We start from the raw sequence: 15,297 nt of genomic DNA on the forward strand, positions 1-15,297 counted from the left end.
ATTTTGTTGATAAACGAAATCGTGACGTCACAGCACTCGGGAAGGCTAGTTGCAGACGACACGACAGACGATATTGTATAAAATTTACAACAATCGTAAAAAAAGCGTTCAACAGACGTGGCGTCACGATTGCAAACGAAGATCAACGGTTAATTAACAATTTCCCCTCCGTTGAGCGTCACTAAACGCGGCCATTAAGACGACTTTCAGTTACTTCAATTTTGATTTCTCTCGTTTCATTCGTCTGGATGTCGTAGAACGGAATCCTTTCTCCCTCTTCCAGCCTCAACTCCTGTTTCGTTTTCTGAAATTCATAACATCAAATTAGACTACATTCTTGAAAGGGTGCGTTAAAGGGAGTATAACCCCTCTTGTTTGGTAGGGTGCGCTTAGACTATACCGAGTAACTTCCACAAGCCTTCCTAGCGAGGTGCGGCATGGAGTTAGTTATGGCGTTTCATGACATTTTGTAAATTTATTTCACAGACGTTTGGATTTATATGAAATTGTTGGGCTTTTTTGGAACACAAACTACGTATGCACCTTAAGTTTCAGAGATAGCCGATTGTTTGGTTAACCCTTTAACTATTTGGTTTAAAAATCCCAAACAGGGCGAAATACCCAAAACCCCAATATTTATCAATTTTATGGACAACTTTTGAAGGTTTCGTTATTTTGTTCAATAGATCTTGAACTAAGATCAAGAGGATTAGAGGAATAACATTTTCAGTTTAGGTCATCAATGAAAAAAATTAATCAATTAAAAGAAACATATTATGTAAATGACGCATTTAAGCCATATTTTCGATGTATTTTATCGCCCCAAAATGATTTTTTAATACCTATAACGTTTTCAATACTTCTAAACATTTTACTTTACTTTCTTTACAATGGTGGTATAAATTATTAAAATTTCGAGGCTTTTTGAACCGTACTAGCCAGGTATAGACTCTGGTTAGACAAAATTTAATTCATCCTAACAAGTCAATACAGTTTGAAGCTGAAGGAGTAATTACCCCATCTAGTGTCAGACGTCAGTAATAAACATTCGCGGGGTTTCACCTTAAGAGGGCGGAGAACCTTACCTGGATACTTAATTCGATATTGTACGGAAGCGCGTTGTGCAGTATGACGGGCGGGTGTAGATGAAACGTGTAATTCGGAATGATTTTCTCGCCCACCGCCGGCATTTTGATGTGCTTGTTCTCGACGCACGACGCCTTAATGGAAAAGCTCACTTTCTCGGAACCCTTTTGACCCAAACACTGCAGACATTTTGTCTGCTTCTGTAAAGCTTCCATGTCCTGCCACCACAAGCCTTCGGAGGTTATGGTGTAACTAAATCAGAAGCTGAAATTAGGATATGTTGTGCGGAAAGAGTCTTAATCCATAATTATAACCGACACACGCGGAAAGTCTTTTAATTTAAAAATAGTGGAACACTTAAAGCGTAAAACGTGATGTCGTCTGCTGCAAACGATATATCTGTACATAACACACCTTAATCGCAGTAGACAATGTAAGGTTTTCAGCGGAAATAGTACTTAATTTTAACTCGCTGAGTCTTAAAAGGACATATATTTTGAGGGTGGGGCTACCTAATCACGTGTTTTGAGAAGGGAAAACGAATATCTGAGCCACGTGACGGAAGGGGAGGAGCCATTTGAATGTCGGCTTGAATTTTTCAAACGATTCTGTGAAGGTAAATTCAAAATTACAGTCGAAAAAGCCTCCGACCAGCTTAAGATACATTTTCTGTCATTTTCGGTGTAGAGAAACAACGCTGCCAGGCAAAAGCTTCTCTATGTGCCAAAAAAAATAGCAGTGTTACCAGATTAGGGTAATTTCGTTTCAAATACAAAGTATATGGTAAACATTGTTTTTCTCGCCATTTTCGGTGTAGACAAACAGCGCTGCCAGATAAACGTTTTTCAACCGTCAAAAAAAAGATAGCAGTGTTACCAGATTAAGGTTATTTCGTTTCAAATACAAAGAATATGGCAAACATTGTTTTTCCCGCCAAATGTGGAGATTGTAATTTTTGTTTTGGGGCGTAATATCGACTATGACTTACTCTGTAGTATCCGCGGGTGTGATGGCGGGTTGGAAATATATTTGACAGTGGTAAGCGACCAGCAGAGGAACGTTGTACACTTGACCCGTTTCCAGTGTGGCCAATTGTACGTAAGTAGCGTGAAATGGGTTTTTGGCGTAGTCGTCCGCCCGGGCCCCGACAACTTCCAAGCACGCTTTGAGACATAGCACATGCACCGGCCTTGTCAAGTGGTTTTCAATCTGAATGATACAGAAAAATTTCGCTATTTTATTTCTCATTTTATTCTTTAATAGTCCACTATAGGCCTCAGTCAAGCCAGTGACTTTTATTGCCTTTGTTCTATGTGGTCGGGTTATAATGGGTAAGAGAGGCCAACAAATCCCTACACTTACTATTACCGGTAACCTATACAATTTGTTATGAGAAAAACTGACGAACTCGAGGAAAAACACCTTTAACTTACAAATCCAACGCCAAAGGAGTTTATCATAGTTTTTGATTAGAGCTAATGCCATTTTAGGCCGATTCTTAAATATCCGAAGTCATACCAGATGGCGCCAACAGTTTGAAAAGTAGAAATTTTAAATTAATTACAAATCGCCAAAAATATTTTTTCGTGGTTCTTTTTACGAAGAGTTATTCTTAAGTTGAAAAGTCCTTTTTAAAAAGGGGAAAAAAAGCTAAACCTTAACAAATTTAAAGAAAATTCCCCCTATTAGGCTTTCCGTTGCTAGGCAACGCGTTTTAAAATTTTCAAGTTTTAGGGTTAGCTTCTCTTTATGGTTTAGTTAGTCGCAAGCGAGATTCCCTGCACGGTACTGACGAGCTCCAACTAGGGCGAAATCGGTCTACCACTGGAAATTCTGGCTATTTTAATTCTATTTTAACTTGATTTTGACTCGAAGATCTCTATGGCCCGAGTTTCGCGTTTTAATTTAATTATCGAAGACCTATATAATTGGTCCGAGTATTTCGAAAGTTCTATCATTACTTTAAATGGGTTAGGGTTTAATTTATTTGTCCCATTTTTATTATGGACTTTTCTAGTTTTTCACGTAGTTTAACTGCATTAACTTGTTTAGTTATTTACTTTAACTTATTCTTAAGTTGATCAACATTCACTTAAAATAGTTATATTCATTGTTTTCTCGCAATAAATTAGTAAGAATTTATTATCTTCCTACGAAACATGTTAAATTAGGGTCTTATAAATACTTCACTCTAAATGTTCGTTTCCCTGTAAGTCTAATAAGGAGGACGGCGTACCTTTAAAGGAGACATAGCGCAGACCGTCTTGGTTCCGTGCGTCATATCAACATCCACGAGAAAATAGTACCTGGTTTTGTTCTACAGAACAAGGTAGCACAATGAATTATGGATTACGTATAGTTCAATTACAAGAAACTTAAACCAACAAATAAGGGACGGTGCACTCAAAGTCAAATCCGAGTTTCCAATGGCAACGCGTCACCCGCGCCCTCAAGTGGTAGAGGTTTGAAATATATCTACTCTTGCCTCACGTGATTAGCTCTGAGCTCTTGAAAACCAATTTCGCAATGTCGTAACCACAACGCAGGATTCCGGCATTGCTCTAAGCTATCATTATTAACTTATTAAGTGCACTGTCCTTACTTCAGTGTCTAAGTAAGGACTTACCCTAACAGGTTGTAACGCGTATGTTAGGGTTGACACTTTTCCCGGAAGTAAACACTGAAATTTTTCGAAACCTTCGATCTAAGAAGGAAAAGGTAAATGAGTAATCAGATTTTAATTCGTTAATATTTCGATAGATGGCGGTACCTCCAAAGAAACCCTTTCTTTTTTCTTGGTCACATCCTCCTCAACCGCTATTGTTTCAGCACTGGTGGCTTCGACTTGAGTACTTTGTTGAGAAAAAGCCGAAGCCACGCTAAACAGGTCTTCATCTTCGTCGCTAGGATTACAAATTTTCAATTATAAAACTCTTTTTAGAAACGTTTACTGTGCGCCGCCATTATCGTACAGACAACCAACGAGCCAGCCCTCTACCGCAGAAATTTCATCCCCCCAAAACCGGTTTTTTCATCACACTCCCCGTAGACTGTAAGGTAATGGCGGTCGATTGGGAAGGCGCGTTTAAGAGTCTATAGTTGGATCTTTTTATGGAGAAGTCTGCGCTTGGGCCGATATCTGCCTTACGAATTGCAACCCGTTCGTGGTGGGAAATATATCGCAGTGTCTCGTCGCGCCATCTAACGATCTCTAGTATAATTTATTTTATTTTAGCACGAATATTATAGTAAACTAAATAACGGCTGTGTACTACGATGCGCCCCCTACTGAATCTTAATAATTTTTTATATTATTTAAATATTAGTCTATTTTTAGAAATAGTTAGAACACAATATTTATATTTTTTATATAAATCTTATAACAATATAGATGGCGGAAATCATCGTAGTGAAAATTTTTACCTGGTCTAAAACAAAAAAATACCGGGTGTGCGCCAACCTATCCATAAATCTATCCTCGTTACAGTTTGAAATTCTGGTTATAGCGATAATTTAGATAGTTAGCGTAACGACACTCACGCAGCCAATAAATCCGAATCCGAGATGCCCAAATCAACCAGCATGTGAGAAGGCGCCGCGATGGGTCCTTCGGGGGACGCCTTCATCTGCCGGGTCCCGACAGCCTCGTCCATGATGTTGTAGACGGTTAAGGCGTCATCTTTACGAAGCACCGATAATTTAGTCTGCGGTCCTAAAAAGTTATTCAAAACCAGCGCTTTGGCGTATGGCGCATCGATGGATGGTAACTCTCCGTCAGAGACTGGTTTGCCAGTAAATGTCTGAAAGATCGATCGTAAAGAACTAATAATCGAAAATATTTTGATAAAGGGTTTACCTCAAAAATCTCCTTTAGGACACTAAGAGCAACCGGAGTGACGTTAAAGTTGAGCTGATCCACCGAATTGACCATGAAATAGGTGGACAGTTGAGACGTGACGTCGTCGTCTATGACTCCGTCCACCGCGTCTTCTAAACGTCAAAATCACGTTTAAAAGTTCCAGAGATTATCTTCAATCGGATAAATTTACCTCCTCTGTCCGAATATTGTCCGCAATGGTCACGCTTGTCATCGTCACCGTTGAAGGATTTGGTCGAGTCCCCGTTATTGTCGTCCAAGTCACTCTTAGTTTCCTCGTCATCGTCTTCGTCGTCGCTACTTTCTCCAGAGAACAGATGTCCGAAGGCCGATGTGATCTTCTCCAAGATATTGTCGTCGGTTTCCGAGTCAGAGTCCAGGGGGTAAGCCGCCATCGTTACCGATTCTATTTCGATAATAGAGTTCAGAAAAACATCATCCTTGAGCTAGACGCATTTTTATTACGAATGGTGTAGCGCCGGGTTCTCTCCTAATGCGTGATAATTTTTTAACGTTCCCTAAATAGTCTTTGGACTCGCAAACTGAGACCTCTTGGATAGCTTCGCGTTTCCTCAGTATTTTGGGACTAGCAAACCGAGACCTCTTGGATATGTTCAAGTTACCTCAGTATTTTCGAACTCGTAAACTGAGACCTCTTGGATAGCTTCGCGTTAGCTCAGTATTTTTGGATTCGCAAACTGAGACCTTTCGACTAGCTTCGCGTTACCTCAGTATTTTCGAACTCGCAAACTGAGACCTCTTGGATAGCTTCGCGTTAGCTCAGTATTTTTGGATTCGCAAACTGAGACCTTTCGACTAGCTTCGCGTTACCTCAGTATTTTCGAACTCGCAAACTGAGACCTCTTGGATAGCTTCGCGTTAGCTCAGTATTTTTGGATTCGCAAACTGAGACCTTTCGACTAGCTTCGCGTTACCTCAGTATTTTTATACTCGCAAAATGATACCTCTTGGCTAGCTTCCTCTTATATCAGTATTTTTGGATTAAAAAACTGAGACCTCTTGGATAGCTTCGCGTTAGCTCAGTATTTTTAGATTCGCAAACCGAAACCTCTTTGCTAGCTTCGCGTTACCTCAGTATTTTCGAACTCGCAAACTGAGACCTCTTGGATAGCTTCGCGTTAGCTCAGTATTTTTTGATTCGCAAACTGAGACCTTCTGACTAGCTTCGCGTTAGCTCAGTATTTTTAGATTCGCAAACCGAAACCTCTTTGCTAGCTTCGCGTTACCTCAGTATTTTCGAACTCGCAAACTGAGACCTCTTGGATAGCTTCGCGTTAGCTCAGTATTTTTTGATTCGCAAACTGAGACCTTCTGACTAGCTTCGCGTTACCTCAGTATTTTTATACTCGCAAAATGATACCACTTGGCTAGCTTCGTCTTATCTCAGTATTTTTGGATTAAAAAACTGAGACCTCTTGGCTAGCTTCGCGTTAGCTCAGTATTTTTAGATTCGCAAACCGAGACCTCTTGGCTAGCTTCTCGTTAGCTAAGTATTTTTGGACTCGCAAACTGAGACCTCTTGGATGGCTTCTCGTCACCTCAGTTTTATTGAACTCGCTATCTTAGAAAGTAACATTAGATTTTTAGATGGGAAATTTGAAAGCGAGGACATTTTACAATAGATCGTTCCAAGTAATCTAGCGAAAAGACCACTCGTCATATTGATGCGAAGTACTAAATATTAACACCACCATTGGATTCCTGACATGCCAAACATTCGATTTTAGAAACATTTGAAGCTAATTGGGGTTAATTTTAATTTTTAAATCATTAAACTAAAAAATATTAATATCAACGACTATCCGTACACCTTTTGGGTTCGAGGATAAGACAATTGGGTGCCAGCGGCAGCCGAAGATAGATCAGATAATCTATACGTCGCCGGTAAAACATTCAGGATAGCCGTAACCGCTACACTATTCATACCCGGAAAATGTATTTTCGTGGATGTCTTTCCGTTACCGTGCGATCTTTGGCTGTTGGCTTTGCGATGCAGCGGAGGGTGGCTGTGAGCGTGGCCCTTTCTTCGGATAACCGTGATATTTTCCGTTCCGTCAAATTCGTCGCCGGCTTCGCTGTCCGACGAAGTTCCGGAATCGGACAGAAGTATCCTGGAGCTTCCGGACACGGAATCGCCATCAACGACGTCGGATGGCACGGCTCGTTCGCATTTCTTATCGTGACGGCACAGTATGGGGCGAGCCCGGTCCCGGAACATCTTGGAACGTAATCGTGGTGATTACTTCGAAAGTCGCCTACTCTCCAAACATTCGATTTCGGTGAAGAACTTACCCTGACTTCGCACGACCAAGGCCGGTATTTCCCTTCGTATTCCATGACGGGTTCTAACAGCGGTTCCCAAGAAGACACTTTTTCGTTATAATACATGACTTCCATCTCCAGCTTAGTTTTAAAATATGGCTGCGGAGATCAACGTAAAATTAGAAATTTTAACTTAAAGCGTTGTTTGTGACCGATCGCTGACCTGTTTCGACCAGTCGTACATTTCTCCCTCGCAAGAGCCTCTAATGAAGAGAAGAGGCAACGATGTCCTTTTGAACATTTGGGGGAAAGAAGGTGTCTCGATGTAGATTGACACGTCCGGAACGGCTAAGACCAAACGCTCCAAGGATTTGGTTTTCGGATAGCTCGGTTTGACGCAAACTGGTTCTCCTGAATATTTCGTGAAATTAATACGCTTCTAGTCACCGTTATCACATCAGCTTTTTTTCATGATCGTTTTATAGAGAGGTCAGCGCAATTGCCTATGTCTACCCGCTCTTCTCAAGATTCTTCTGCTAACAATGGGGGAAAAGAAGTACGCCCGTGACTAGTGGCATCCAGCGACCGTTGATGGAACCTAGGAGCAATAAACACTAGGATAACGCAGCAAGTCGTTAAACACTCCAACGGAGAGTTGTGTACAAATTTCATTGGACGAGCCTTTACGCTGAACGTTTTACGGGCGTGTGAAGACAATTTCAGAATTTTCCCCTTCCGACGGCAGCAGGAGCTAAGCCGTCTAGCCAATGAAAAATGTACACAAGAAAATGCACGACTTTTGACGGGTTGCGTTCTCCTTGTGTGGGGTGCTGTGTTTGTTGCGAGGGGCTAACCACTCTTAGAAAGTCTGTACACCGGATTACACTTAGATTAGCACTGGCAAAGGCAGGGACTTCAAAGATTACGCGTAATCCTATTAGTACAGTCAAAGGTACGGCTCTGTACACCGATTACGCGGAGTGATCGGCCCCTCGGTTTGTTGTTCCTAGATGAAACTAACATGATTTTAGCGAGTAAATTACAATTACTGTATAAAGGACTGTACACTACTGTGCGACATCTATTGCATCTTAAAATTTTATTATACTATACAATTTGTGTTTAAATATTACGGTATTATTATAAATAATTAAGAAGACAAAATAAAATATTGTTACCGTAAAATAATTAGTTTACATTATTTCTTACATGTAGTTCGGAGTACCAATATAGACGGCGCAGCCAGGGCCGTAGCTAGGGCTGGGCGGCCGGGGCGCCGTTCGCGCGATAGGGTATAGGGGCGCCAAATTTGGTCCATATTATTATATTAAGGGGCGCCAAAATTGCAGCTCGCCCCTGGCGCCATTTTCTCTAGCTACGGCCCTGGGCGCAGCACAGTGATTCTGACTGACGAACGAGCATCAAAAACGGGAGAACGCTGACCTCTCCATAAAAAGATATAGTAGTTTACATACGTGGAGTCAAAATAAACTTATTGGGCGTCAGTGGTTTCGTCGTCCACAGATCTTTGTAATCGAAAAACGAGCAGTTGTTACCGAGAATGTTGTCGGTTGAAAATCGATCCTTTTTACCAAAAAAATTGTAAAAACGTAATAGTTACGGGAAATATCAGTAATATTTACCAATGAGTGGAGGTCGGCTTGAATCTCGTACACAATCTGCAAAACTGTTTGGACAATGGCGGTCGAAACTCTGGCGTTGATGGGGCTGATTTTCATGGTAACGGCCACTTCCTCTTCGGAGAATTTGTGTTCTTTAGACAGTTCCAGATGACAAGGGTTAAGAATGGTCGAAATCGTTTGTCTCCTTCGTTTGTATTTGCAAGACAACAGTTGTAAGCCGTCGACGGAAGCCAGGAACCGTTCTTCCTTGGCGTCTCGATTGTAGTCAATCAGAAAATCGGACTTCATGATAATCACTTGACTGTTTTCTTCCGAAGGGTCGGCGAAAAGGATAATTTCCGGTTTCTTTAATGAACCCGTGATGGCGATGCTCTTGACGAACGAGTCGTCGCTGTTGGCCGATTCGAAGGTGGAATGGTATCCGCTGGTCGTGTCCGACGGCAGGCGTCGATGTCCTTTCTTCTCGAAATGATGGTAAGAGCCGCTGGGGGCCAGAAGCCCTTTGGTTCCGTGTTCTCCCAGTGTAGGAACCGGGATACCGTCGACGGAGTGCAAAACGGCTCCGTGTTGGTTGTATGCGGGAAGAGAGTCGTTGAAAAATTTCATGACCGCCAGAATGTAGGGAACCGATATGTTGAAACGCATCTTCTCAACAATAATATTCACTGTTCAACATTCGAATTTGATTATAATTTCTAAATAAATTACTGTTAACAGGAAAGTATATATGTATACATTAGGAATGTCTAACAAAACCTGTGGTGTGGCCTTGATGGAAACGGGCGGGGTTTACTACCGAGATTTTCGTCTGGTACTCTAAGCTGATGGGCGCCGATTCGACAGTAAGCCTTGGTTCGAATATAAGATAACTGATCTTATTCGCTATTTTTATAAACTGATAACTAGATTATTTTCATAAGGAACATTATAAATTATCCAATTATAGAAGTTTCTTTTAAGCGAAGGAATACTTCTGCGCATGATTCCATGCCAGAGTGACTGAGAAAAATCATATCACCTCAGGCAGAAATCGAACCTACAACCTTTGGAATATCGTCCCAACGCCACTACCATTGAACTACCGAGGCCAAAAGTGAACAGGCCCCGGACATCCAATTTTTCATTGACTCGATCGGGTTCGCTGTATTGACGGGATATATTTAACCCGTGGTGGCGGTGCCATGGCATTTAAAGTCAACTTTTTTATAACAGGTCCTTATATATAGTATATATATCTTATAAATAATCGAATTCGTTCAGTCAGAGAACGAATGTAGGTTTCTTAAATTTATTTTTCAATTGGGCGTCTCTAATTTATTTCTTGTGGCGGCGGTTTTTGTACGTCAGACCTAGTTTAATGTTCCATTATTCCAACTAGGAGCAACAAACACAACACCCCACAGACGGATACCGCAACCCGTCAAAAGTCGCGCATTTTCTTGCGTACATTTTTCATTGGTTAGTTGCTTTAGCGCCTGCTGCCGTCGGAAGGGAAAAATTCGGAAATTGTCTTACGAAAACGTTCAACGTAAAGGCTCGTCCAATGAAATTTGTACGCAACACGGCGTTAGCGTGTTTAAAGACTAGCTGCGTTCTCCTTGTGTTTGTTGCTCATAGCTTCCAGTGCCAACGAAGACTTACATATTCCAAGCGTATACGTATATAATTTCCTTTTGTTAGTACGACTTACTCAGCGTGTCTCCATTTATGAAAGAGTACGTCAAATCCACAACGGGCGGTAGACTGATACTGATACCAGCCACGGCGCCACTGTCCGTTAGCTGAGTGTTGGCTGTATGGCTTTGAAATATTCTGTGACCAAATTACACGGATAAGTTCCGTATCAATAACGAGCGAAATAAGAAAGCTATCGGCGTACCTTTTTTCAACCAGCGTACTGTCGGGTCGAGTGTCTTCCAGGTAGAAACTCTGCAAAGAGAATCGATACTCCCGAGACATGTCCGTTTTCGTTTCCAACGTCAAGTTTAAATCCTCCATTTCAAACTTCGAAAGAGACCGAGTAGGGTCCCGAACGGGTGAGGATAACTGCGAAGGAAAACCAACCATCCATCAAAATGACTGCCAACTAGCAGCAACAAACACAGCACCCCACACAAGGAGAACGCAACCCACCAAAAGTCGTGCATTTTCTTGCGTACAGTTTTCATTGGTTAGACGCTTTAACGCCCGCTGCCGTCGGAAGGGGAAAATTTAGAAAACGTTCAGCGTAAAGGTTCGTCCAATGAAATTTGTACGCAACACGGTGATAGAGTGTTTAAAGGCTAGCTGCGTTCTCCTTGTGTTTGTTGCTCCTAGCTGCCAAGAGAACGCTTCAATTCTCTACTAGCAATTTCATATGGTATCTTGTGATCCGACACTGAGGCGAACAAATGCCAGACAGGGTCACAACGGGATGGAAAAATCACAGAATATGATGGACCGGATTTGTTACAACGAAATACGGAAGGGGAGGAGCCACTAAAATTTTCAAATCCCGTTGTAGTCCTTTAACTGAGACTGATATTAAAAATGATGTACTTCAATTAGCGAGCGTAAAAATAAACATCGCGAATTTTATGCATACGCTATAATCTTGAACCCAGTTCCGTATTATCAAAAGTAGCATAAGACCCACAAGTGGGTCAGCTGTACCTTCGCGCCTATTAAAATTTCTAGTGAGACCTAGTCACACTATAGACTACATAACCTACTAGTTGGAATAGTACTAGCAACATTATATTTAGTCTATAGTCTGGCGGGATTTTCTCTGTTCGATTGACTTGCCCGTAGACATAAGTTCTAAAACGCCACACTCGGCGGCGCTGGAGTACCTCGTATTTTCCGACCCCCCTTCGTTTCCCCTTTTTACTTTGCGACAAACTCTCATTAACTACTATACCGATCTGACACACTTTTGGGTCTTACGCTACTTTTGGTATTATCCATAAGTTTGACTAAGCTGAAGTTATAGGGCCCCGAGACGAGGCTAGTAAATGATCACCAAGAGCTTTAATAAAGCTTAATCCTAGGAACTGAAGTGGCAGTTAATCTGCCACTGCTTTAATTTCGAATATTTCAGACAATTTAAAGTTTGGGCTCCGTTACGACCCGGGTCCGCGGTTCAAAATTTAATTCTAATCGGTTGACTTTTATAATGCCTACGACGATGACAAATATTTCGCCATTTGAGTCGGTGAGCAGGAAGATTCGCTTCAAATGAGAATATCGTACCACTTCGTCAACGTCCGTGTAAAGGAGGACTTCCAATCCCTCCATGGCGAACGAAACCCGGGAGTCGTTCCTCACTTCGGCCGAAGAGTTGAGAAAGATTTCCAACTTCTTCACGGGATCCTCTTCATCCTCGCGATCTTCCCCGTGACCCGTCGGAGTCGGGATGTCACTCGGTGAAGACGGTGACGACACTTAAACGAGAACAAACGACGTTAGTTGCGTCATAAGTTTATAACTACAATTCGCGTAAGTGTGTCAGTTATCTGTCGTCCGCTTACGAAGTATTTTCTAGAATGACCACACATTTTTGGTGGACTTGAGACAATCTCTTTAGGCTAGAGGGGCTTATATTCTCAATTCCACATCACTCCACACATATATGATCCCGCTGCCTTGGCTAGTAAAATTATACTAGATATTCGACCTACTATGGAATACTACCATATTAGACGAAATTGTTTTATTACACTGGCGCCATCTTTGGATTCGTTGCTGAACCACCATTTAGCAGACGACAGTTTCTAGAATCCAGAGATCTTTCCTTATTAATCTATAGCGGTAGCGCGACGTTCCCAGCTATTCAAATAATATTATCAGCTTGGCTAGTACCCAAGGCACCACCGTAGGACCAAGGTAACAAGTCATCTAGCTACTTTTAATGTCTTTATCCCAGGTGGCCGGGTTTAATTGTGTAAGAGGTGGTCGGAAGCCCTTCATGCCACGCGAACAAACAGCTCCCTACACTCACTATTACCAGAAGAAAATAGGGGGAAGTACGCTTCTAGTCAGCTTTGGAAAGGCGTCACTTTTCACGAATTTTCGCGCCAAAACGGTTTGGCGGGAAATCGCGGATGAATACATCGTTTAAAAAGTCATTTTTCTTAAATTGAACAATTGTAACATATTGCCCTTCTCATTCTCTGCTGTTTGAGCTAAGGCGTATTTGCTTTCGTCGATTATAGCCGTGTTGAATCAAAACAAAAGTAGGACTACTTTTTCAGTTTGGTTTATTATGCGTAAAAAGGCGTTTTCGTGGGTCACACGACGACTTCTACAGCTCAAAGCTACAGATACGTACTTCCCCTATTTTCTTCTGCTATTACTCAGGGGCTTGCCAACCACGAAGGCTTCTATTTCAGATTTTTTCCCAGGGCAGACTTTGCGCAGAGTTGTAGTTCACCGAAGGGTTGGACATTTGGCCAAATCCGGTACAAAAGTTTGATAAAAATCCACAAATGTAAAATCCAAGAATTTCGCTCCCATAGACTTTGTATGACAAATCCACAATAAAAAATCGAAAATCACGTACACAAAAGAGGAAAACGTTTGACCCCTCGTAGTTCACCCAGGATACTGATTTGCCACGGACGGACTCTTACGGTGTCACATGTTTAGTCAACCTGACACGTTGACTAAGCAAGCTACACCCTAGTGTTTTGTTTTCTAACTTTCGGCAGTTTTTCGGACGCAGCCTATTCCCCAAGTTATGTGCTTTAAATATAGTTTTTGCCCTGCTCTCGTAAAAACGTTGACGCCCCTGCTATTAACGTTAACCTCAATAAATGTTTATGGAAAGCAGAAACCGAAGAACTCGGGGAAAACCAGGCCCATATTAAGACCTTTATGGGCCCTGAACTAAATTATTTCTTAAGACCTTTGCGATCCCCAACGGTCAGCCTTTGTATGTCCGTTGTCTAAATTCAACCAAAACGTTTAATTTCAAAAGTATAACATAGGGTCATAGGCCCACTGAAAATAATATTTCTACTGACCAGTACTGACAGTGACTCGCTGTTAGGTTTTAGAAATTGTTGGTACCGTAGAATACGCGATGAGTAAAATTATTTTAGACGTAACTAAAAGATACATAATATTAAATGAACATAAATAATATTTAACCAACTAAACCCTTTTCCCTAGACAAGAGACTGTATGGCTCGCCTTTCCGGGCCCATTTAGCCTATGCCTTAAGACGACCCTGGGGAAAACCCCAGTAGGGAGATAACCTGAAACTCAACGAAGAAGGAGTTCAGAGTTTTCACCCAGAAAGCGTGGTGCTATGTCGATTAACTGAACACACTTATGGAGCAGAATGATACTCCGGAGGTGTTGAACCACCAGCAGCGCGCCTTAAGCCATACCCGGTTTGAACATTGACGGTTCTCCTTCCGAGAAGTTTTCGTAGTAGACGGCGAGCACAGTACTGATGTCGCGTTGGCCGATGCACACTTTGATCATATCCAGGGAGCCCCGGACATCGAACATCAGGATGTCCCGGTGGTAAGGGGCCAAGCCCCGTTTCACGTCCAGTCTTAGCTTCACCGGTTCCACGATCGTTTCCTGACATTGGAGATTGCCGTCCAAAAGAATTATAGCCCTAGGATAAGTCGAAAATGTTAAGTCCATCAATTTGAAATGTTTTATATAACGCGTCATCCAGTTCAAAATTAAAATTTTACTTTGGTGGGTTTCAAAATATTTTTTGAGGGAAAAATTGTGAGGAAAAAACGTTTTTAGAACAAAGTAAAATATATCTGTTGTAAAAAATATTTTTGCTGAAAAATAAACCTGACACTAGGTAAAATGCTTATAGGTACGACGAGTCGTACGACTAAAATGTTGTACCAGTATGAGATAATATTTTCCATCCCATTTTTTTATTTTTTTTATTAATTATCCCCTCAATGACTTTGAAAAATATGACTTATGGGTTAAAAATAAAAATATCAAGATTATATTTTCACGTTAAAACTAAGTGCCCTTATTTTTATACTTTAAATTTTGACTTGGATGATGAGCCATAGATTTATACCTGCACATTTGAAGCGAGCTGAGCCTAATGAGGATGTTGTCTACCAAGTGCGTCGTTTTCGTATCGTTCTCGTAACTAATCATGCCTTCTTGGAAGAAGTTCTCCACGTTGAGGTCTCCGAGTCCGAAGACCAACAAATTGGGGGAACTGGATTTCTGGGGGAACAGGATGGTGGGGGCGTGGATATCCACCGATAGCTGAATCTTCGTACTTTGCTGTTGGGCTTCCGTTATCTTTAAGCGAGAAATTGAGATTTTATAAATTGGGATTTTAATAATTGGGATTTTAGATATTGAGATTTTGGATATTCCGATTTTAGAAATTGGGATTTTATATATTGAGATTTTAGAAATTGGGATTTTATA

General features: G+C 41.5%; 1 protein-coding gene across 5 annotated transcripts in view; it reads right to left on the reverse strand.

Annotated features, from left to right (window-relative positions):
* Positions 1–15,297, reverse strand: part of LOC149942720 (intermembrane lipid transfer protein VPS13A-like) — a 49,949-nt gene that overhangs the window by 16,850 nt on the left and 17,802 nt on the right. For 4 of the 5 annotated variants that reach the window (XM_090179787.1, XM_090179785.1, XM_090179783.1 and 1 more), the window contains exons 25-43: positions 14,933–15,165; positions 14,262–14,497; positions 12,121–12,311; positions 10,769–10,935; positions 10,580–10,701; positions 8,890–9,554; positions 8,722–8,830; positions 7,470–7,657; positions 7,277–7,405; positions 6,947–7,202; positions 5,136–5,369; positions 4,943–5,076; positions 4,627–4,886; positions 3,857–3,989; positions 3,713–3,790; positions 3,323–3,403; positions 2,075–2,295; positions 1,086–1,338; positions 215–304 (exon numbers count right to left, since the gene is read on the reverse strand). In XM_090179787.1, the coding sequence (XP_090035913.1) occupies positions 215–304; positions 1,086–1,338; positions 2,075–2,295; positions 3,323–3,403; positions 3,713–3,790; positions 3,857–3,989; positions 4,627–4,886; positions 4,943–5,076; positions 5,136–5,369; positions 6,947–7,202; positions 7,277–7,405; positions 7,470–7,657; positions 8,722–8,830; positions 8,890–9,554; positions 10,580–10,701; positions 10,769–10,935; positions 12,121–12,311; positions 14,262–14,497; positions 14,933–15,165 (3,780 nt within the window). The remainder of the gene's footprint in view (positions 1–214; positions 305–1,085; positions 1,339–2,074; positions 2,296–3,322; positions 3,404–3,712; positions 3,791–3,856; positions 3,990–4,626; positions 4,887–4,942; positions 5,077–5,135; positions 5,370–6,946; positions 7,203–7,276; positions 7,406–7,469; positions 7,658–8,721; positions 8,831–8,889; positions 9,555–10,579; positions 10,702–10,768; positions 10,936–12,120; positions 12,312–14,261; positions 14,498–14,932; positions 15,166–15,297) is intronic. The other variant, XM_090179786.1, reaches the window with a different exon arrangement.

The sequence above is a fragment of the Leiobunum rupestre genome, chromosome 6 (assembly GCF_980474605.1).
Source record: "Leiobunum rupestre chromosome 6, qqLeiRupe1.1.hap1, whole genome shotgun sequence".
Classification (NCBI taxonomy): domain Eukaryota; kingdom Metazoa; phylum Arthropoda; class Arachnida; order Opiliones; family Sclerosomatidae; genus Leiobunum; species Leiobunum rupestre.